This window comes from Rhinatrema bivittatum, chromosome 12 (genome assembly GCF_901001135.1).
Source record: "Rhinatrema bivittatum chromosome 12, aRhiBiv1.1, whole genome shotgun sequence".
NCBI lineage: Eukaryota > Metazoa > Chordata > Amphibia > Gymnophiona > Rhinatrematidae > Rhinatrema > Rhinatrema bivittatum.
In genome coordinates this window covers 16,451,779-16,473,811 of record NC_042626.1, presented here as the reverse complement: position 1 = coordinate 16,473,811, position 22,033 = coordinate 16,451,779, and the positions used below count along the sequence as shown (strand labels likewise).

General features: G+C 46.2%; 1 protein-coding gene across 6 annotated transcripts in view; it reads left to right on the top strand.

Annotated features, from left to right (window-relative positions):
- Window positions 1–22,033, top strand: part of KDM5B (lysine demethylase 5B) — a 164,030-nt gene that overhangs the window by 18,203 nt on the left and 123,794 nt on the right. For all 6 annotated transcript variants that reach the window (XM_029573272.1, XM_029573270.1, XM_029573271.1 and 3 more), the window contains exons 2-6: window positions 1,479–1,556; window positions 4,515–4,637; window positions 13,978–14,148; window positions 14,655–14,711; window positions 21,682–21,816. In XM_029573272.1, coding sequence (XP_029429132.1) covers window positions 1,479–1,556; window positions 4,515–4,637; window positions 13,978–14,148; window positions 14,655–14,711; window positions 21,682–21,816 — 564 coding nt within the window. The remainder of the gene's footprint in view (window positions 1–1,478; window positions 1,557–4,514; window positions 4,638–13,977; window positions 14,149–14,654; window positions 14,712–21,681; window positions 21,817–22,033) is intronic.

Here is a 22,033-nt window from a genome sequence, read left to right as displayed (position 1 = left end):
TGCTGCAAAAACGGCTCATAAGACATCAAAATTCGCGATTGCGTGGTGGTTGAAGGAGGCTATAGGCCCAGCATACATCTGTCAGGGTCGTCCTATCCCTGAGGGGTTAAGGGCTCATTCTACCCTTTCCCAGGTGGCTTTCTGGGCCGAATGTAGTCTCCCTGCAAGAAATTTGTAGGGTGGCTATTTGGAAGTCATTGCACACTTTCGCCAGACATTATCGTTTGATGTCCAGGCCCTAGAGGCCATAGGCTTTGGTGAAAGTGTACTTTGAGCAGTACTCTCGCAGTCCTTCCTTGTTTAGGGAAGCTTTTGTATATCCCAGGAGCCTGGACTGATCCGGGTATGTACAGGAAAAGGAAAATTTGGTTCTTACCTGCTAATTTTCGTTCCTGTAGTACCACCAATCAGTCCAGAGTCCTGCCCAGTTGAGATGGGGAGAATTGGAGAATCCGCTCGATCTATTATTGTAATTAATCACAAGTTTTGTTAGTTCGCATTTTTGATGTGGGCAAGTTTCTTTTCTAAGTTTCCATTTCCCACTGCTCGTTCAGTATTGGTATTGTTGCTATCTTGGCTTGGATACTTTTTCAGTACTGAGGGACTGCATGTGGTACACTAGGTTATATAGCAGTGTCAGCAAAACTTTGTCTCCATCTGCTGGAAGGGAGGCAAAACCCAGGAGTCTGGACTGATCTGTGGTACTGCAGGTAAGAACCAATTTTCCTTTAACTATCTTATATTGTAGCACTGCTCTGTAGGTAGCAAAGCTAGTCACCTGCACCCTGACCAAACCAGCTGAAAAGGTGTAAGAACAAAGGAAGTGGTGCAGATGCTAGTGACGTCCCGTGCATTCTGCTCTGGCTGTAAAGTGTCTGATCATTTTGGTAATGTGTTACTGGGCTACGGACATCAGATATGCCATTCTTAGGTATGGGTGCAGTTCTGTCATAAGAGGCAGTCTGTATTTCTTGCACAGATTTTGCTTGGGTAACTTATGGTAAGAGTTCCTTTTGGTGTTGTAATAAATGAGGGAGGCAATTTGTGTGCCTTCCCCTCAGGAGGTTCTGCAGGCCTCATCATACTGCAGCACAACCCTGTGGAACAGCACTGCCGAGGGCATGTAAACAGCAGCCTCCAGATGGGAAGGAAACCATAATTGTGAAATTGGGCTTTCTGGGAGAGAGCTACCCATAAAGGTGGCCATGTGACGGTCTCGTATATAAATAGCTCTTCAGAAAACTGTCCGTGGAGAAAACTCTAGTTGCTGTTTCTTTCTTCTCTTTTGACTTCAGCCTGCAATTGGAGCCCCTTCGTGGTAGAACAACCCCTCCTATGCACTTTTTTTACACAGTTGTGTATTCATTAATGGCAGAATACAGGTTTTTTTAAACCAAGGCTCTTCTTGCCCAAACTGTTACTTTTGACATCTTTTAGCCTAGAAACTTCCTAACCACTTTTTTCCCATCTTTTCCCAGGATTGGCAGCCACCGTTTGCATGTGATGTCGATAAACTTCACTTCACCCCTCGGATTCAGAGGCTGAATGAATTGGAGGTAATTCAGGAAATATTTGTGGGCTTCACTGAAATATTATGGAAAATCTGACTAAAAGAATTTCCTTCCCATCTCCACACCCCAACCCAAAGTCTGGGATAAGGTGTGCTCTGGGATTTTCTTTGTCATTAGAACAAAGAACCATATTACGGTGGTCATTAAACAGTAAAATCTTGAGACAATTTTTAGGAAGCCTGGGTGGGGTGGTCTGAGATGTCTCTTGGGCTGCAAGGTGCCCCAAAGGAGAACTTGGTTGCATTTCAGCAGGGCCTTGGATGTGTTACAGGAGAAAAGCTTGGGGTTCCTTCCCAAAGTGTGAAAGAAGTACCACCCCATCCTTAATATCTAGGGCTATGTAACATCACCACACAAAAGTAACTGGCAATAGAGAAAAGCTTGCCTCACGAATTGAGCACATCTCTTTACTTGACATGTTTACAACTTCCTGCATTGTTTTTTCTCAGAGGATAAGAATGAAGCAATGACACACGTGACTGATGTCCAATGGCGCCAATATAGGTAGCATTCCTGGAAGGTGGTAGAAATCTTTTGGGGACATAGCAGGAAACTTTCTTGTTCAGCTGACATTGTGTGGTTGTCTTCTGTCCTCTTTTTGTCTGTTTGTGTCAATTCACATGGTCTCTTCTCCTTTTTGAGGAAAAAGTTACTTTTACTGTGATTGGGCTTCTTCAGTCTTTTAAAAATGTATTTATTTTCCACTTTTCAGCCCTTCAAAGTGGATTACATTCAGGTACTGTAGGTATTTCTCTATCCCCAGGAGGGTTACAGTTTAAGGGCCTCTTTCATCAAGACCTTTTCCTGTAGACACCGCATGGGAGAAAAGCCATAGTGAATCAGGCTGTAAGTTTCTTCCTGAGGCAACGGTCACAAAGAGCGGCAGTGGGATCTGAACCCTGGTTTTCCACTTCCCTGGTGCATCTTAATTAGTCCTTTTCAGCATTTTGTACATTTTTATTTCTTTTATGTAATTTACTTGGCTTGAGTTTTTCTTCATTTCTGCCTCTAGAGTGGCCTTGATTTGCCTCCATTTTTTCAATAGAATTTCAGGTTTTAATTTCACAGCATCTATTTTTTTTTTTTCTCCATGGTCATGAAGAAAGCTAATGACTTCAAGAGATGCCTGTGCTGTAATTGCAACATGTCCATCTCTGATCATTGCAGCAATTTTATATGTGTGGTGGCACATGCTCAACAACATGACCTATGACCATTGTACTCCTAAGATTACACTTATTGGCCATCTTTGTAAAGTCATCAGCGATCCTTAGACATTCAGGGGATGAAAGTCTTTTTTTGGAGTTGGGATTCAAGAAGAGACTCCGAAGCAGGGAACCTTCTTGTTTTTCTCACTAAATTCAGTTAGAAGGGTTTCTCTGGGTTAGGTTCATATTCAAGAAGAGCACTGTATAAAACCATCTTGGAAGCCATCCCCTTTGATCCCAGGATCCAAGAGTGGGGAGATCGTAACTGCTGTTTTAGGAGGGGAGCCTAGTCTCCCATGCTGAGACTTGGCCACAAAAGTCTCTAGGAGTCCACATTATAGCCAGGGATTACGTAGCAATGGCAGTCTAGGGAGGCGTCTTATTGAGCTTCCTTGTGTTTTGGCTTCAGTAAGTTTTGAGGAAGCATTGGGTACTTGCCAGGTTCTTATGGCCTGGATTGGCCACTGTTGGAAACAGGATGCTGGGCTTGCTGGACCCTTGGTCTGACCCAGCATGGCAAGTTCTTATAGAAGGCACTCTTGATGCCTCAAGTGGATAGAAGTACGGGTACTAAGCACCTTAATTACATTGGCAGGGCTGATGGAACCAGTTGGCAAGACCTTTGCTTGAGCACAGAATGCCATGACTCCAAAGTTGATGACTATGCATCAAGACCTTTTGCATGGAGAGGGAAGCCTTTTCTCCTGTACAGCAGTGGTAGGCTCCTGGCCCCAGGGACCCATTTTGTATATCTAGTGAGACTATTGTTCAGGACAGTGTTTCCCAACCCTCTCCTGAAGACACACCTAACTGATCTGATTTTCAGGATTGCCACAATGAATATGCATGAGAAATTTGCATTCCCTCTTCAGTGTATGTAAATCTGTCTCATGCATATTCATGAGGTATCCTGAAAAGCAGATTGGTTAGGTGAGTCTCTTAGGAGAGTGTTGGGGAACACTGGTTCAGGAGTCAGTGCAATGCCAGGTTTCCGCTCCAGTTTCTTGGAAACCTTTCTTTCACAGGCGAGGAATAGGCTGCCTCCTGAGGGATCTCTTTCCATGTTTTTGTGCAAAAGATTGGGATAGAAGGCAAATCCCAAGGCACCTTGCTGGTGGCAGTGCCTATGCATCAGTTCCTGGAGGATGGGAAGCCCCACTTAATGTAAGAAGGCATAAGCCAAATAGTGTTCAGTCATCTCCAGGATTTAGCAAGGTCCAATTCACAAAACTCCAGAAGAAAGTTCTGAGCTTTCATGAGAGGACCAGAGAGCATTGATGGGGGAAGTCTTCTGCATAAGCTTTCCAGGACAGATGCATCTGACAAAGTGGACTATCCTGAAAAGCTCATGCTTCTATAAATTGGTTCGTCTATAAGGTACCATCTGACTCCTGTCATTTTTGTTACAGGTAAGCAACTCTGCTATATATTTTACTTTCCTTTATATTAAAAGTGAAACATCTGGTCTTGCTGCTGTCCTTAGTACACAGTTTTCAGCTGGTCAGCACTGACCAGTACTTTAATATACTGACATGGGTAACCATGTAAGTGGGAGAAAAAAGAACTTATGGATTATGAATGTAATGAGTATGTTGCAAGGGTGCCTAATGGCTGTCTTTATGACCAGTTGTTAACTAGCTTAAAAGGCAAAATTTGAAATGCTGTTTAACTGGAAAATGAGTGATTTGATATGCAGGATGAACTTGCTAATTAATGCAAATGTTTTTTGTGTCAGGCTCAGACCAGGGTGAAACTTAACTTCCTGGACCAAATTGCAAAGTTTTGGGAGCTCCAAGGATGCACCCTGAAGATTCCTCATGTTGAGAGGAAGATTTTGGATTTGTTTCAACTCAACAGGGTATGGGTCCAGTCCTTTATTTTGGTGGGGGTGGGGGAGTGCAGCAAGGATGAGAGGAAGAAAATGTTTTTGTATTTAGAATATTTTCAATTAATTTATTTAAAAAATTTATATATCACCTATCTATGTGGTTTACAATAAAATAATCATAATGAGACATCGGTGACCAGCTAAAACACATTAAAATATACATCAATTTAGTTACCATTTCACTGTTGTATTCCTGTGTATGGATTAATCTATCTCCATAATCGCCGCCTCCTTGACTATAATTTTGCTGCAAAAATAGACAATGCGTAGGGATAGATCACTCTGAAAACATCATATGCTAGAGTATGCCAAAAGCCTGCCAGATGGTCCTCAGTACACTGTTATGTGCCTAATTAAAGTTTTAACCATCTTCCTAAACTTTAGTAGGGAGGTCTCCTCCTTAATCTCAATAGGCAGGATGTTCCATAACAGAGGACCTTGAACAGTAAATAACTGACGCGATTCATCAAGTCTTATGAGTCTTAAAGAGGGAACATCTAATAATAGACACGCAGATTGTAGTGTCCGTGTTGGTTGGTGAAGTTTCAGTGCAGAGTTAAAGGATGAAGACACTAGACCATTAAGTCCTTTAAAGACCAAGAACAAAACTCTGAACTCTATTTGCTAGTTTCCTGGCGTGTAGCCAGATGGACTCAGGACCAATGGGTGTTGTGCTCTCCTGATAGTAGATGGGAGACGGGGTCAGATTTCAAAGCTGACAGCCTACATATTCCCGTGCAGCATGCTTAGCTCTTCAGTATTTCTCCGTCTCCCATAGCAGATGCGGACACTATCCAAAAGAATATTGTAACATTTATAAAAAAGAAGAAAATTTACCTTTAAGAAGAGAGTCCCGCTTCTCCTGCAGTGAAACCTAACGGTCCCTCCCCCAGTCGAGACTTTCCTGAGGTCGATTCGATATCCCTCAGAGGTGAGCCTTAGTCCGCCGGCTGATTCCCGACATGGATGTTGTCCTCAGGGTGGCTGAAAGGCAGCGGGTGCAGATTCAAGCGTGGCAGTGAAGGTATTTCCCTCTCCCCCCACAGCTGGAGACTGCTCGGCATACGCCCGGTAAGCGCCGAGACCAGGTAAGGTATAAACATTTTCTCTAAGTCTCCGGTCTCCAAGGCTCAAACAGCCATACTGACTTTCCTCCAAGGTTTAAATCGGGTTGAGCAGCCTTCCTCTGGCTAGGCCCCGATCTGGTCGAGGGGTCCACACATGTGGAGATCCTCCGAGGAGGGGGGAGGTGCCATCTTGTTGCCGGGGTTGTCGGCGCCATCTTCTCCCCTCGCCGTCGGTACACGCGGTGCAGGCCAGTAGCCCAAGGCACCTAACTTGAGCGTGTCCGTAGGGATACATGCTTAACTGCGCGCACATCTGGGTTGTGCGCACAGCGGCACGCACAACTGTGCGCATAACTGTGCCACGCACACACAATCTGCTGCCTGCATGCATAACTTGTGCGTACGTTCTGCACATAACTTCTGTGCTCCCGACGCGCACAACTAAGAGCATCCGCACGCATAACTCTCGCACGGATGGGTTTTCAAGCTCTACACATGCACAAACAATGGCACCACCATCCAAGAAGGCCAAGGGACCCTTCCTTTGCCCAGCCTGCCACTTGAGAACTGTGCAGCCTGATTTAGAATCCCTTCTGTGCCAGCAGTGCGAACAGAACCAGGGAGAGCCCAATCAAGACCTCCCACAGCCAGGAGTGGGATCCGGAACCACTGATGATGGCACCCCAGACCTAACTATGTCCAACTCGGTGCCCCCACAGGAAAGTTCCTCCAGGGCTACCACTATAGTCCCTCCTGGCATCAACATGGACCCAGGAACCTTCTCCTGGGTGGAATTTTTCAAAGGGCTGCTAACCTTTGTCCAGGCGCAACCAGCCCCGGCTGTCCACTTGCCTCAAACTCTGCCAGAAGCACAAGCCCTTCCCAGTACCTCCCGAGGCTCTCAAGACATGCCTCTCCTATCCAAGATCATCCCGGATGGGGATCCAGACACCTCAGAGGAGGAAACAGACTCCCTGGAAGAAGGGGAAATCCCCCCAGGGATGGAGCCATACCGGACCATGCTCCGATTCTTCCACAAAGATGAATTACCAGCCGTAGTGTCCCAAACTATGAAGGCACTGGGTCTCCCAGGCACGGACCCTACATTGGAACCTAAAAAGAATCCCATGTTGGTGTACCTCCGTAAAGCCTCATGCTATTTTCCTATGTTGGAGCCCATCAAGGAACTGATTGACCTGGAATGGAATGCTCCAGAGGCCAGTTTTAAAGGGGGATGGGCACGAGAAGCCTTATACCCGCTGGAACCCACGGTCAAGGAACTTCCACACTTCCCTAAAGTGGACGCTATGTTCTGTGGTGTCTCAAAATGCACCACAATCCCTGTGGAGGGAGGAGCGGCACTGAAGGATGCCCAAGACAAGGCTGGAAGCCATCCTTAAGCAGTCCTTTGATGTCTCAGCAATGACACTACAAATTGCCGCCTGCTGCACCTTGGTGGCATGTTCCTGTTTGATCCTCTCCAGAGACGCTACCACGCCCGGAGAAGCGATGGAACCTGTGGTCTCCTTCCTCACCGATGCTACTGGTGACCTCGTGCGCACATCGTCCAGGGGTGTTGCCGCCGCAGTGGCGGCCAGAAGACAATTATGGCTCTGAAACTGGTCGGCTGACGCGACTTCCAAGGCAAATCTCACAAAAATGCCTTTTAAAGGATCTCTCCTATTTTGGAAGTGAACTGGAGAAGTTAGCCAACAAATGAGGCGAATCTCCAGTACCCCGTTTACCTGAAGACAGGAACAAAAGAACATATCGGTGCTCCTCCTCCCGAAGAACCAAGGGTAGAGGATTGCAGCATTTTAAAACTTACAGGAACACACAGTCCCAAGCACCTCGTACTTCAGGAAGGTTTCAGTCCTTTCAGAACAAGCACATTAAGAGAGGAGCAAGCTCAGGGGCAGGCTCCGGCCGTGCCCCACAATGAGAAGATGCAGACCTATCCACAGGAAGAAGACATAGGGGGCAGACTTACATCGACCCATCTTTGGTAGAAGAGGGTAACATCGGACAAGTGGGTCCTAACGATCATTCCAAAGCATCCCCCCAGACAAATTTATGAGATCACCGTTCCACTCCCACTCCAAGAGACTGGCAGTGGAAACCACGCCAGCAAGACTACTCAGCCTGAAGGCAATAACTCCGAGGCCTACATCTCAACAAAATACTGGTCACTATTCCATCTATTTTATCGTTCCCAAGAAAGAAGGAACATTCCGACCCATCCTGGACCTCAAGGCCATCAACCGCTATCTGAAGGTACCACACTTCCATATGGAAACCCTATGCTCAGTCATGATAGCAGTGCAACCGGGAGAATTCTTAACCTCCCTGGACCTAGCCGAAGCCTACCTTCACATCCCGGTCCATCAGGACCACCAGCGCTTCCTGCGCTTCGGATTAATTACTGGGCAATCATTACCAATTTCGAGTGCTACCCTTCGGACCAGCCACTGCTCCCAGAACCTTCACCAAAATTATGGTGGTAGTAGCAGCTGCACTGAAGAAAGGAGTTCTGGTACATCCTTACTTGGGCGATTGGCTGATCAGAGCAAAATCTCCGGAGGAGAGTCGCCATGCGACCACTGGAGTCAAGAACTTACTACAAGAGCTCGGGTGGGTAGTGAACACAGCCAAGAGCTGCCTACAGCCTTCCCTGTCACTAGAATACCTGGGAGTCTGGTTCGATACCAAGCTGGACAAGGTCTACCTTCCCTCCTCCAAGGAGAAGGAAACTGATGTTGAACTCGGTTCGCCCCAAGGTATGGGACTACCTTCAAGTCCTTGGCCTCATGATCTCAGCTCTGGAAGTTGTTCCGTGGGCAAGGGCACATATGCGACAACTACAATGCTTCCTATTGTCTTGGTGGAATCCAGTGTCCCAGAACTACTCAATTCGCCTCCAGCTACTGACAGAGGTTCAGCATCAGCTTCAATGGTGACTACAAGAAGAACACCTAAGCGGAGGCGTAAACCTCTAGATAAACAAGATAAACAATAGTTTGCTTCTATCTTGCTTTATTATTATTATATATATATATATATGTAACAAAATCGTACCTCACTGTAATTACTCTGTAAAATAGTGTGACCTATAAGCACACTAAATGTATATTTATATGTATGTATAGGTAACAAAACCTCACCTCAATGGAATTACTCTGTTTTGTAATATAAAATAATGTGGCCTATAATCACACTATCTCACATACATCATGTAAACCGATGTGATACCCTGGGTGAATGTCGGTATATAAAAACAAAAAAATAAATAACTAACCTATCCGCACCGAAGTGGATCTTGCTCACCACGGGCGCGAGGGTGGGGAGCCCACTATCAGGAACTAACAGCCCAGGGACAATGGAACAAAGAAGAGGCGGAATGGAACATAAACCGCCTGGGAGCCCGAGCAGTCAGACTAGCCTGCCTGCGATTCAGCCACAGACTCCGGGGCGAGTCTGTCAGTCATGTTGGACAACGCCACAACCGTGGCCTACATCAACTGCCAGGGATAAACCAGGAGTCAGCAGGTGTCTCTGGAAATAGACCCTCTCATGGAGTGGGCAGAAACAAATCTGCAAGGGATCTCGGTCTCCCACATCGTGGGAAAAGACAACATCTCAGTGGATTACCTCAGCAGAGAGAGCCTAGACCTGGGGGAATGGTCCCTGGCGCACACAGTCTTCCAGATGATAGTGAATCGATGGGGTTCCCCAGCCATGGACCACCTAGCACCTTGTCACAATGCCTAGGTCCCCAAATTCTTCAGCTGCAGACGAGAACCACAGTCTCAAGGAATCAACGCTCTCGTCCAGAGCTGGCCAGAGGAAGACCACCTGTATGCCTTCCCATCCTGGCCGCTACTGGGCAGGGTCATTCACAAGATAGAGCACCACAGGGGACTAGTCCTACTAGTCGCTCTGGATTGGCCAAGAAAGACCATGGTATGCGGGCATGCGAAGACTATTGGGGAATCCTCTGCGTCTGCCGCCATACAGGGACCTTCTTCAGCAGGGACCAATCTCCCACAAAGACCCGGCTCGATTCTTTCTTACGGTATGGCCCTTGAGAGGACTAACCTAAAGAAGCGCAGCTACTCAAAAGTCGTGATGAACACCCTGCTCCGAGCACGCAAGTTCTCCACATCTCTGTCTTACATACGGATCTGGAGAGTATTTGAAGCCTAGTGTGAAGACCGCGCCCTCCTTCCGAGGACAGCCAAGATTCCCACGATCCTAGAATTCCTACAAGACGGCATGCAGAAGGGGTTGTCTCTCAACTCCCTCAAGGTTCAAGTTGCTGCACTGGCCTGTTTCAGGTCCAAAGCGGACGGCATCAGACTATCAACTCATCCTGATGTGTCTCGCTTCCTGAAAGGAGTTAAACAACTCCGACCACCTCTAAAGTGGCCGGTGCCTCTATGGAACCTCAACTTAGTACTAGGCTTCCTAGCAGGGGAGTCCTTCAGACCAACAAGCGGCCTGTCCCTACGCCTCTTTACCTTAAAGACTGCATTCTTGATCGCAATATGCTCAGCTCGGCGCATCTCCGAACTTCAAGCTTTATCCTGTTGAAAACCGTTGCTCAGGTTCACCCCAGGCACCATATAGCTGCATATGGTATCATCCTTCCTTCCGAAAGAGGTTTCCCAGTTCTATATGAGCTAGACTATATCCTTACCATCACCAGATGAATACAGAGATTTGGAAGACTCGCGCCTCCTTTGGCACCTGAATGTCGGCAGAATCCTAGTCCGATACCTGAAGAGATCGGAATCCTAGTGCAAAACTGATCACCTGCTCATTCTTCACAGCGGGAAGAAACGAGGGCAAGCGGCATCGCGGGCGACCATAGCCCGCTGGATCAAAGAAGTACCTCTACAGGTCAAGGCGCATTCTACACTGGCCCAGGCAGGCTCCTGGGCTGAAACCAGACTGCTTTCGCCAGCCGAGATCTGTCGGGCAGTGACATGGTCCTCCCTACACACCTTCTCCAAGTTCTGCCTGGATGTCCAGGCCAGGGAGGATACAGCTTTCACAAGGGCAGCACTAAGTGGGCCACGGGCAGCCTCCCACCCGGTAGGGGAGTAGTTTTGTACATCCCATTGGTCCTGAGCCCATCTGGCTACATGCTAGGAAATGGAGAAATTACTTACTTGATAATTTCGCTTTCCTTAGTGTAGACAGATGGACTCAGCATCCTGCCACGGCTGCACCAGAAATAGAGAACCTCTGATATCAATCTCCAGACTGTACGGTTAAGCCTCTGCCTACCTCTGTTAAGACACCTGCAGTTACCTAGGTGTCGGTGTTTAGTGTTTCAGCGCACTGGCAGTCTCCAGTGCCAAAAAGTTTATATATATATATATATATATATATATATCTATTATATATAAAAACTAGTATATATATAAAAAAAACTTTTTGGCACTGGAGACCGCCAGTGCGCTGAAACACTAAACACCGACACCTAGGTAACTGCAGGTGTCTTAACAGAGGTAGGCCGAGGCTTACCCGTTGAACCTGTTCAAAGTTAATCAAGTATACTCAAGTGTAATCAAGCAACATATATCCACACTGGCTTTTCAAGGAGAATACTGAAGAGCTAAGCATGCTGCACGGGAATATGTAGGCTGACGTCAGATTGAAATCTGACTCCGTCTCCCATCTGCTATCAGGAGAGCACAATACCCATTGGTCCTGAGTCCATCTGTCTACACTAAGGAAAACAAAATTATCAGGTAAGTAATTTCTCCAATTATTGGTAACCAATGATAACGAATCAATATAGGTGAGATGTGTTGCCTTAAAGGTGGTCCCAGATGTTATTGTTGCTGCAGAATTTTGAAAGTATTGGAGGGTGTGTAGGCAGTAAGGCAAGAAATAGAGCATTCCCTGAATCTACCCAGATCAGGCCAGACTCCCGAGTTTTGCCTCCTTTCCAGCAGATGGAAACAGTTTCACTGACACTGTACATAACCCAGTGTGCCACCTGCAGTCCCTCAGTATTTGTCTCCAGCAGATGGTGGATGCTTTGAGGTGGATGAGCCAGGGGGTTGGTGACCCTTCTGATAGCTCGGTCTGGAAATCTGTGGGGTGGACATCTGGTGGTCCAGATCCCTCATCCCCCACGAGACAGTGGTGGAATCTGCTAGCAGTTCTGCACTGCAAACCCAATGGACCAGGAAAGTATCCCTTTTATATGGTTTGTCTTGGGCTGGGTTGCTAAAGTTTGGCGGAAGGAGAATGGCTCTTTTCTGATCTGCCATGCGGCCTGCACTTCTGGAGCTGGAACCTCTGCACCAAAGAAAAATATTGATTAGAGGTTGCCTAGAGCAGACGTTCAGGAGAGCTAGGTGCCTTGCCATCTGTGAGGCTTGCTGTCTGATAGCAGTTCAGTCCTCGCTCTCTCCCTGTTTGTGCCAGTGCTATTTATATGCTCAGAGGGATTTGACTACTACAGTTTTTGCCCATTTGGGACATCCCCTTGGCCTATGGTGTTTCTGGAGGGGAATGGAGAGGGAGGTGTGAGGCAAGGCAACGGTCAGGTCTCCTCCCTTGTTCCTGAGGGCAGAAGCTTCCCCAAGAGAGAGAAGTTGGAGAGAGCAAGGTTGGGCCTGTGGGCTCTGGTATAGATCCATCCATTTCCTGGGTGGAATGTTTCCAGGGTCCAGTGTCTGTTAGAGCCCCTGTGTGTGTGTGTGGGTGAGAAGGGGGTCTGTGTGTGTCTTTTGGGGGGAGCCTGTGGGCTGTGCCTGTGTGTGAGAGGGCTTCACAGACAGAGCATATTAGCATCTATCACCCAGCACTGTTCGGCTTGTCTGGTCAATAACCTCCTCTGTGTGTGTGTTTGTGAAAGTGCTTTGCAGACAGAACATACTGTCTTTGCACATTGCACCAGCATTTTGTTTTTGGGGCCAGAAAGTGACACGACAGAGTGATACAAGTGTTTTATATACACTTATGTAAATCGGTCAATTTGAGTATACCATGGTGATTGTTTCTTGTAAGAAGTTTGTAATGCAAATACAATTTGAAACTTATCTGGCAAAACAGCACTTCTTTGACCAATGATTATACAGAAGGCAAAAATGGCAAGCTCTGTAGCCGTTGATGCTTAGATGTGACAGTCACCATTGAGTAATATCAGTAAGCAATACATGCAAAAGTCAAGAGAATTTATTTAATGGAGAGATTTGTTCTTATGGCTTTTTTACCTCCTCTGCTGGTAGGCTATCTATATATTAAGAGGACTACTCAGAAAAGCAGCTTTTTTGAAGAGAAGTTTTTCCCAGACTGGATTCAAGCCATACTCTTATGACCAGCCACTAGTATACAGTATTTTAACCAGTCAACTTTCAAATCTCATGCATTCTGGGATTCGTTTTGAGTTTAAAAACTATAAGGAATTTTGCTGCATGTTTTTGAAAATAATAAATTGCAGCTCATTTGTTGCCACTTTGTAAAAGCTAAGGCAAAACATACTAACTTAATTTAGAGTTAAGTTAGTATGCAGTAAGAGTGGTTCCTGAGATCTCTCATCTTCTAACCCTTGCACCCGAAAGCTTACAAAATAGGGATGGATAATGGAGTCCTGCTGAAAACCTTGCATGAACTGCTGCTTCTGAGTGATTAAGCATCAGCTGTAGTTCTGTCCACATAACTGTCTCCCAGTCATGACTGCACCACGCTGTTGTGCAGATTTAGTCACCCTTGTACAATTACAACTTATTTCTGTAGTGCTACACACACATACATAAGAGACAGTCCCTGATGGGTAGAGCTTACAATTTATTCAGGACAGGCAGACAAACAGGAGATATTAGCATTGTACATATATGCTGGGTCAAAGGAAAACCTTAGATCTGTGTAAGTATCTTAATTTCAGATATTAAACTGATTTTTCCCTTTGGGACACTTCATAAGTGCTTAGTTAATTTTCCATTTCAAGCACTTAAGCTACAGTGTTCTTTGATTTTCCTTAAACTGGCTGGACAGTATCCCTTATGCATACTTGAATACCTTGTTTACACACAAGTGCTGTTCTCACCTCTCTTTCCCAGATGTCTGAATCCTGACACCTGGCTGTAATTATACTGGAAAGCACTTAATTCAGCCCCTGAAATAACTCCTTTCTCTCAAATTCAGTGTGCGTCCAAATGGCAATTGTACCAAGGTTCGAGGTGCTACCCATGCTGTTTTAATGATGAAACTCTTTGCTTTATTAGCTGGTTGCAGAAGAAGGTGGATTTGATGCTGTCTGCAGGGAGAGAAGATGGACCAAAATAGCCACAAAGATGGGTTTTGCCCCTGGCAAGGCGGTGGGATCCCATGTCCGGGCACACTATGAGCGCATTCTGTACCCCTATAACTTGTTCCAGGCTGGGGCAAGTCTGCTGGTGAGTATCTCTGCACTAGAAACCTCTCCTTGTCTTACACACTGAGACCCAAGTCAGAACCTGCTCTTGCAACTCTCTTCCCAAGTGTAAATTGAATTGAGAAGAGAGAGGGTAGATTTACTAAGCCTTTTTGATTTATGCGCACACAGTGGGCTAAGTTCCTCAACACAAGTGTAAAATTGGTGACTTGCAAAAAGTCCTTGCTCCTCTCAGCTCTTTCAGTCACTGGTCTGGCTCCAAGCTACCACATGGGATGTTGGTGCCTGACCGTGACAGAGGAGTGAGGCTGCAGCCTGGTGTGTTTTTACTGTCTCATGCCACAGAATGACGAAGGCCTTGTGATAGAACCAGGGTAAGGCAGCAGAGAGCTGTATACTGAATCAGACATGCAGCCAATAAAATGCAAATTCAAATGTTGTAATTTTAGAAGGAACAGACCTGTGACCTCTGCTCTAGAGGTCACACTAGTTTTGTTAAGTAACTTTCCAAGCTCTCTTTCAAATTAGGCACCTGACACTTGTCCCAAACTGATGTGTTTAATGGATCATGCAGCCCTGGAAAAGGTAGGTCTCCTTCATGGTTTCTTTGGACCCCTATTCAGACTGTTCCTGTTGTTGTGGTCCCAGGTTTCTCTTCTGTTTTGTTTTCTTGGAACCACTTTGTATTAACCCCTTTTTTCTGCAGCTGTTTGATGTGATTCTGGGGCTTAGTATATTGTACCCAGACTTGATCTTCTCCATAACGATAGTTTCCCCAGATGCTTCCGGTGCTTTGTTGAAAATTGAGGTGATGTGGCTTCCTGTGCAGGCTGGAGCAGAGGCTGCCCAAAGGGGAAGCTGCCATTCTTAGCATGTCCTCTGGCCTTCCTCATCTTCTTCTTAATACTAGTCTTTGAAGAAAGCGTGCCTTTGCAGTGAGGGCTCTGCTGCAAAATAAATCTGGATCATGCCTTTTAGTTAATATGGAGTAGTTCCTTTCTGCAAAGATAAGTATTTTTTATTGACTCGCATTCATGGTCATATGCCCAATACAAAGAGAAGCCCAAGCAATGTTCCAAAAAACCAAAAAGAAACCGCTTCAAAACAGGTGGATGATCCAAATTATAATATCTATATAACTATTTTCTTAAGAGCTGGTATCATATACTTATTTAGTGGGTGCTGTTTGAATCTGTTTGCCGCTGTATTGTCGTCATATAGACAAGTTCATCTACCAGCCCATCCACTACCCATCAATCCAGAAAGGTAGTGTAACTCCCATCACTGCAACTTTTTATATATTTCTCTTTTTGGTACCCCAGGACTCTTCCCAAGCCTGCAGTTGTAGAATGTAGACATTTTGCTGGGCTTGAGAGACAGAATGATTTGTTAGATCTCACAAATGACTAAGATTACAATTTCTAACTAAGCAGCAATACCTGAGACAATATTCAGAAGCATTTAGCTGAATGCCGACTGTTGAATGTTTTGGACGCTTATCTGACTAAATTATAGATGGCTAACTCGTTATCCATCTAAAATGTAACCAGAAAATGGTGCATTCTGGGGCAGAGTTAGCCAAATAACTATCTGGCTATCTTTAAGACAGCCAGCTCTATTCACTTGTGTGGCTGCACTACTGAATATCCCTCCAAAGTTAGTTGGCTACATTTATCTGGATAACTTTGCAATTCAGCAAGTAACTGAATATTACCCCTTTAGTATAAGGCCAAAACCTGGCTTCCCCAGCTATGAAATTCTCCAGGCGTTTTGTTTTTTTGTACCCTGGATAGATTTCGGGTTTCATGAAAGGCCCTCTGCATTACCTCAGGTTTCTATGTACTTAAACAGAAACAGAAACCTGGACTATACTGGAACTGCTTTGACATTTTACAGGCAGGCCCTTGAAATGTATTGGCATTTTTCTCTCATTGCTACCTGCATTTCTTTGAAATCACCTTGGGTTCGCATAATTTGTCAGTTTTCAGTTGAGTAGCTCTTTGGATTTCCAGCCCTTAGGTCTGTGAGCATTTTCTGGCAACAGGCTGGTTTTAGGGGTCGCGTGGGTCGCGTGGCCAAGTGTATCAACTTTCCTAGAGCTTGCTGTGCATGTGTAGGACTTACCTGTGTTGTGACCATGTAGCCCGGCTGAATATATTTCCATTGGGCTCTGTAGCTTATTTAACATTTGCTTTTGCTTTCTGGCTGCAGCCAAAAAATATATATTTCTTCTTAGTTTCCTAGTCAGATTTTGACTCTTCAATAAGTTTTTAATTTTCAGCGGTCTGCTGAATTGATCACCTCCACCCCTAATTCACTTTCAGTATGAAATGGATATCGGGCTTGCTTTGGTTGTGGGATTTTTTTTTTTCTTTGGAGAGAGCTTTTCCTCTCTTCTTAACTTTGTGGTCTTTTTGAAAAGAAGAAAGAGAGCTTATAAGATCGCTGTGCCTGCATGCATTTCCCCTGCTTTCCTGTCCTTGCTCAGTTAACGCCACATCATGAGGACTCTGAAGGAGATTGGGGGTGTGGTTTTGTTTGTTTTTTTTGGATTCACACTCTGGCGTAGATGTGTGTGCCCTGGAATGCAGGCTCTTAGTTCTGGATGGAACCTTTTCTGACTGAGAAGCAGGCCAGCAGCTTCAAATTGTGTCCCAGCTGTGTGTGAAATTGTCCCATCACCAACCATCAAAAGGTGTGCTACATCTCCTTTGGGAAGGAGCATGACGTTGATGGGTGTGAAATCTGCTTCAGGGTGCTACTATCCTGGAGTGTTGGTGTTTAATATCTATTGATCCCCAAAGGCTATGGTGAGCAAGCTGCCAGTAGATGTCTTGGTTCCCTGAGCCATTACTAAAGCAAGCTGCATGAAGATTTAAAAGTAGTGAGACAGCCCTAGAAAGCTGAGCTCGTTTCTCCCCCAGCCTCTGTTCTAGGAGGATCTGACCCAAGGTTGGGCCCATCAGTGTCACCTGCTTCGGAGTTGGTACAGATTGGAAGCTCTATAGTCAGCTGCTCACTATTTAGAAGCATTGGAGTCTGAGGATTCCTGGAACTCCAAACAGTGCTCTGTAGGTGATTAGTATTGAAGGAACTTGCTGCCTGGATAATTTTCCTTCTGAGCCCCCTCTGCATCAAAAGGAAGTATGTTCTCCACTTCAGGACATTTTCCTTTGCAGGTTTTGTTCAGAGGCCTTCTTTTTTGATAGGTTGAAAGAGAGCAGTGCATCTTTTCTTGATCTCCCGAAATATCTTGATGGTTGAAAGGTTGGTGGCAGAGCCCTGTCTACCCTCTCTAGGATGTGGGAAACGCCACACAATGTAGTCCAGGTGGAAAAGAGAGAGAAAATATTGCATCTAGGCAGCTACGAGAATAGACAATCCCAAACTAAAGGGCTAAGAGCCATGACTTGGTACAGCTGGGTGCTAAGCCTAAGACCCTGGACCTTGTCGAGAGGCACAGTTATCAGAATGCTATGCTGCAATCCTACATAAGTTTTTATCAATGCTGCATGGTGATTTTTTGAAAGACGCTGCAAAGTTTGTCGTCTTCAAAAGAGACAAAGCAAATTTCCCGCCCTGTTGGATAAGTCTGGAAAAAAATGCCTTTGTCAGTATTGGAGCCAATAAGATCCTCAAACAGGGGTGGGCAATCAGGCAATAAAATGTAAGCCCTTGTATATTAGAAACTTCAAATTTAGAAATGACCATCATATAATATTGTACACGTCCAGCTGTTTGCAGCCAGTGACTTGGACGTGTACCACATCATGTGATGGTCGTTTGTTGATTTGAAGTATATTGTGTCTTCGGCTTCTAATATGCAAGGGCTTAACTTTTATAGAAAAATTCCTTTGTGCCGGGTCACATAGACGACAAATTTGTGGCATCGTGCCTGATGGGAGCAGATTGCTGGAACTCAGGGCAGGGAAGGGGCCTTGCCAAGGCTGCTGCTGCCACCAGTAGGGCCCCTGCTGATCAGTAGGGGGGGGGGGAGCATGGAATTTGTTTTTCTTCTGATTTTACAGACCTTGAACAAATGAAGAGAATTCAGCAGAAAGTTGAGAGTAAAGACTCCCCTGCATTGTTCATGACTCATTTGTCATCCACCACCTCCCTTTTCTCTTTAGGGACCAGGCTAACCAGTTCCTTGTCCTAAGCTGCTTTTCAGTCTTTCATTTTATTAAGCTGGTGTTAAAATCCAAAGGGTTAGTTCTGTCCTAGCCCTTCCCCTGTGATTCGAATTGGGAAGAAGCATAGCTGTTACTGAAAATGAGACCAGATGTAGTGATGGTGGTCTTTCCCCATTGGTAACTGTGCAAGGGCCATTACTCTGTTGTATAAGAGATCTCTAATTGATGAGTTGGTGGCTAAATGTGGAAAACTATTTTCCATACTTTGTTTTGCATATTGGGTGAGATGCAGAACTTCTTTATGGCATGCATTTTTTGTCTCGTTCTTGGTTATGTTGGCATGAACATTAACAGCTACTGGAAATTGTCGACTCTGGTGACCGCTCCAGTGCTCCTTACTGTCATGGTGGAACCCACTGTCCCAGGACTACTCAATTTGCCTCCAACTACCTGCAGAGGTACGTTCTCAGCTCCAGTGGTGGCTACAGGAAGACCACCTAAGCAGAGGAGTAAGCCTATCCCCACTGAGCTGGATCTTGCTCACCACGGATGCGAACCTGTTAGGGTGGGGAGCCCACTGTCAGGAACTGACGGCCCAGGGACAATGGAACAAAGAAGAGGCGGAATGGAACATAAACTGCCTGGAAGCTCGAGCAGTCAGACTAGCGTGCCTGCAATTCAGCCAGACTCAGAGGCAAAGCAATTCGAGTAATGTCTGACAACGCGACAATGGTTGCTTACATCAACCGCCAGGGAGGAACAAAGAGCCAGCAGGTGACTCTGGAGATAGACCCTCTCATGGCATGGGCGGAGATAAACCTTCAAGGGATCTCTGCCTCTCACATCGCAGGAAAAGACAACGTTTCAGCAGACTTCCTCAGCAGAGAGAGCCTGGACTGGGGGGAATGGATGCTGTTGACCACAGCATTCCAACTGATAGTAAATTGCTGGGGCCTCCCAGCCATGGACCTACTGGCCACCCTTCTCATTGCCCAAGTCCCCAGGTTCTTCAGCCGCAGACGAGAGCCACAATTCCAAGAAATCGCTCTCATCCAGACTTGACCAGAGGAAGACTTACTGTACGCCTTTCCCCCATGGCCACTACTGGGCAGGGTCATCTGCAAGATAGAACATCACAGGGGACTAGTTCTACTAGTGGCTCCGGATTGACCAAGACTATCATGGTATACAGACATGCAAAGACTCCTTGCGGGGAACCCTCTGTGCCTACCTCCACACAGGGGACCACATCTGGCAGGGCCCGATTCTCCACGAAGATCCATCTAGATTCTCTTACGGTCTGGCCCTTGAGAGAACTCGCCTGAAGAAGCGCAGTTACTCAAAGGTCGTGATTGACACCCTGCTCCAAGCGCGCAAGTTCTCCACATCCCTGTCATACATACAGATCTGGAGAGTTTTCAAAGCCTGGTGTGAGGACCACGGGATTCTCCCGCGGACAGCCAATATTCTCATGATTCTGGAGTTCCTACAGGACGGTATGAAGAAGGGGTTGTCACACAACTCCCTCAAGGTCCAAGTAGCCACACTGACCTGCTTCAGAGCAGAAGTGGACGGTATCAGACTGCAACCTATCCGGACATGTCCTGCTTCCTGAAAGGGGTTAAACAACTCCGACCACCCCTAAAGTGGCCGGTGTCTCTATGGAATCTCAATCTAGTATTAGACTTCCTAGCTGGGGCTTCCTTCAGACCAACACGTGGTCTGTCACTACGCCTCTTAACATTGAAGACTGCATTCCTGGTGGCAATATGTTCAGCTCGTCGCATCTCCGAACTACAGGCTCTATCCTGGCGGGAACCGTTCCTTAGGTTCACACCTGGAACCATATAACTGCGCACTGTCCCTTCCTTCCTTCTGAAAGTGGTATCAGAGTTTCACTTGGACCAAACCATCTCTACCAGCTCCGGATGAACATAAGGACTCGAAGACTCGCGCCTTCTTCGCCACCTGAATGTCGGCAGACTCCTGGTGCGATACCTGGAAAGATCGGAACCGGTGCGCAAAACGGATCACTTGTTCGTTCTTCACAGCGGGAAGAAACAAGAAGAAGCGGCCTCATGGGCGACCATAGCCCGCTAAATCAAAGAAGTAATCAAGACAGCCTACATAGAGGCAGGAAAGCCCTTACCCTCTACAGGATAAGGCTCATTCTACAAGGGCTCAGGCAGTCTCTTGGGCAGAAACCAAGCTGCTGGCTCCCGGCGAGATCTGTCGGGTGGCGACATGGTCCTCCATCACACCTTCTCCAGGTTCTACCGCCTGGATGTTCAGGCCTGGGAAGACGCAGCCTTCACAAGGGCAGTATTAAGTGGGCCACGGGCAGCCTCCCGCCCTGTCCGGGAGTAGCTTTTGTACATCCCATTAGTCTTGAGTCCATCTGGCTACATGCTAGGAAATGGAGAAATTACTTACCTGATAATTTCATTTTCCTTAATGTAGACAGATGAACTCAGCATCCCGCCCACGGCTGCCCTGGAAAAGGAAAACCTCCGATGACAAACCTCGAAACTAAGCAAATACGGGTAAGCTGCGGCCTACCCCTAGTTCGATGCCCACAGTTTGTCCGGTGTCTGCGTTAATTGGTTGAGTGCACTGGCAGTCTCCAGTTTGGAAATTAGTTGAACCAGTTCAAGTTTTACTCAAGTTTAATAAAGTTATTTAAGCAAAGATATATCCTCAATGGCTTTTCGAAGAACATACTGAAGAGCTGAGGTTACTGCAGGGGTATATCTAGAGTGACATCAGTTTTGAAATCTGACTCCATGTCCCATCTGCTAGCAGAAGAGCACAATACCCTTTGGTCCTGAGTCCATCTGTCTACACTAAGGAAAACTAAATTATCAGGTAAGTAACTTCTCCATTGCTCCTGAATCATTTTATGAACCATTGTTCTACAATAGGTGTTGGGGAAAGTGCTGAAAAGGCGATGTTGATTTGCCTGATCTCTGCTTCTAAGTTTGGTGAGGGGAAATGGGGACAAGACCATGCATGTGGAGGGGCATGATTTGAATTGAGCCACTTCAGATCCACTTGCAGGGCTCCACCCCTTTTCCTTCTCTATACCTCATGGCAGTGGCAATCTCAGAACCAGGAAGTGACCCCCTCCTGTATCTCCCCCGCTCCCAGGCCCACTGGAGCTGAGAGAGTGCACTCATCTTAGGTGAGGTGAGTGCGCTTTCAAAATCCTATTTTTAGATGCTTATACATGAATGCTGCTTACTAAGACTGCATTTACTTGAGTAAAATTGTTTGCCCAAGTGCTGCTGATACCAGTTTCCTATCCAGGGACTCTTCAGCTCTGTTCCATTTGGTGATAGATTATTTTATGAATATAATGAGGAGCCATTGCTGATCAAAAGAGCTAAAATAAACCATGTGGTATTGTGGATTTTGTCTTGTAGTGTCTGCAGAAGCCTAATCTCACAAATGACTTGAAGGATAAAGAGTATAAGCCTCATGATATTCCTCAGCGGCAGTCTGTTCAGCTCTCTGAAACCTGCACTCCTGCGAGGCGAGCCAAACGCATGAGAGCTGAGGTAGGTCCCAAACCTGGTGCAAGAATAGAGAAGCAGGTCTGGGGCTGCCTGCCTGTCTGAGATGGGTTGGGGATACATATGTATCTTTTTCTTCTTCTGCACAGAATGCAAAGGTTGCAGGAGAGGGGTAATAAAGCCCACAGAGGTAGGATCATATACCAACTGGATGATCTCTTTAGGCTCATTTATCTCCCACACCTATACCTGCATCATTAGA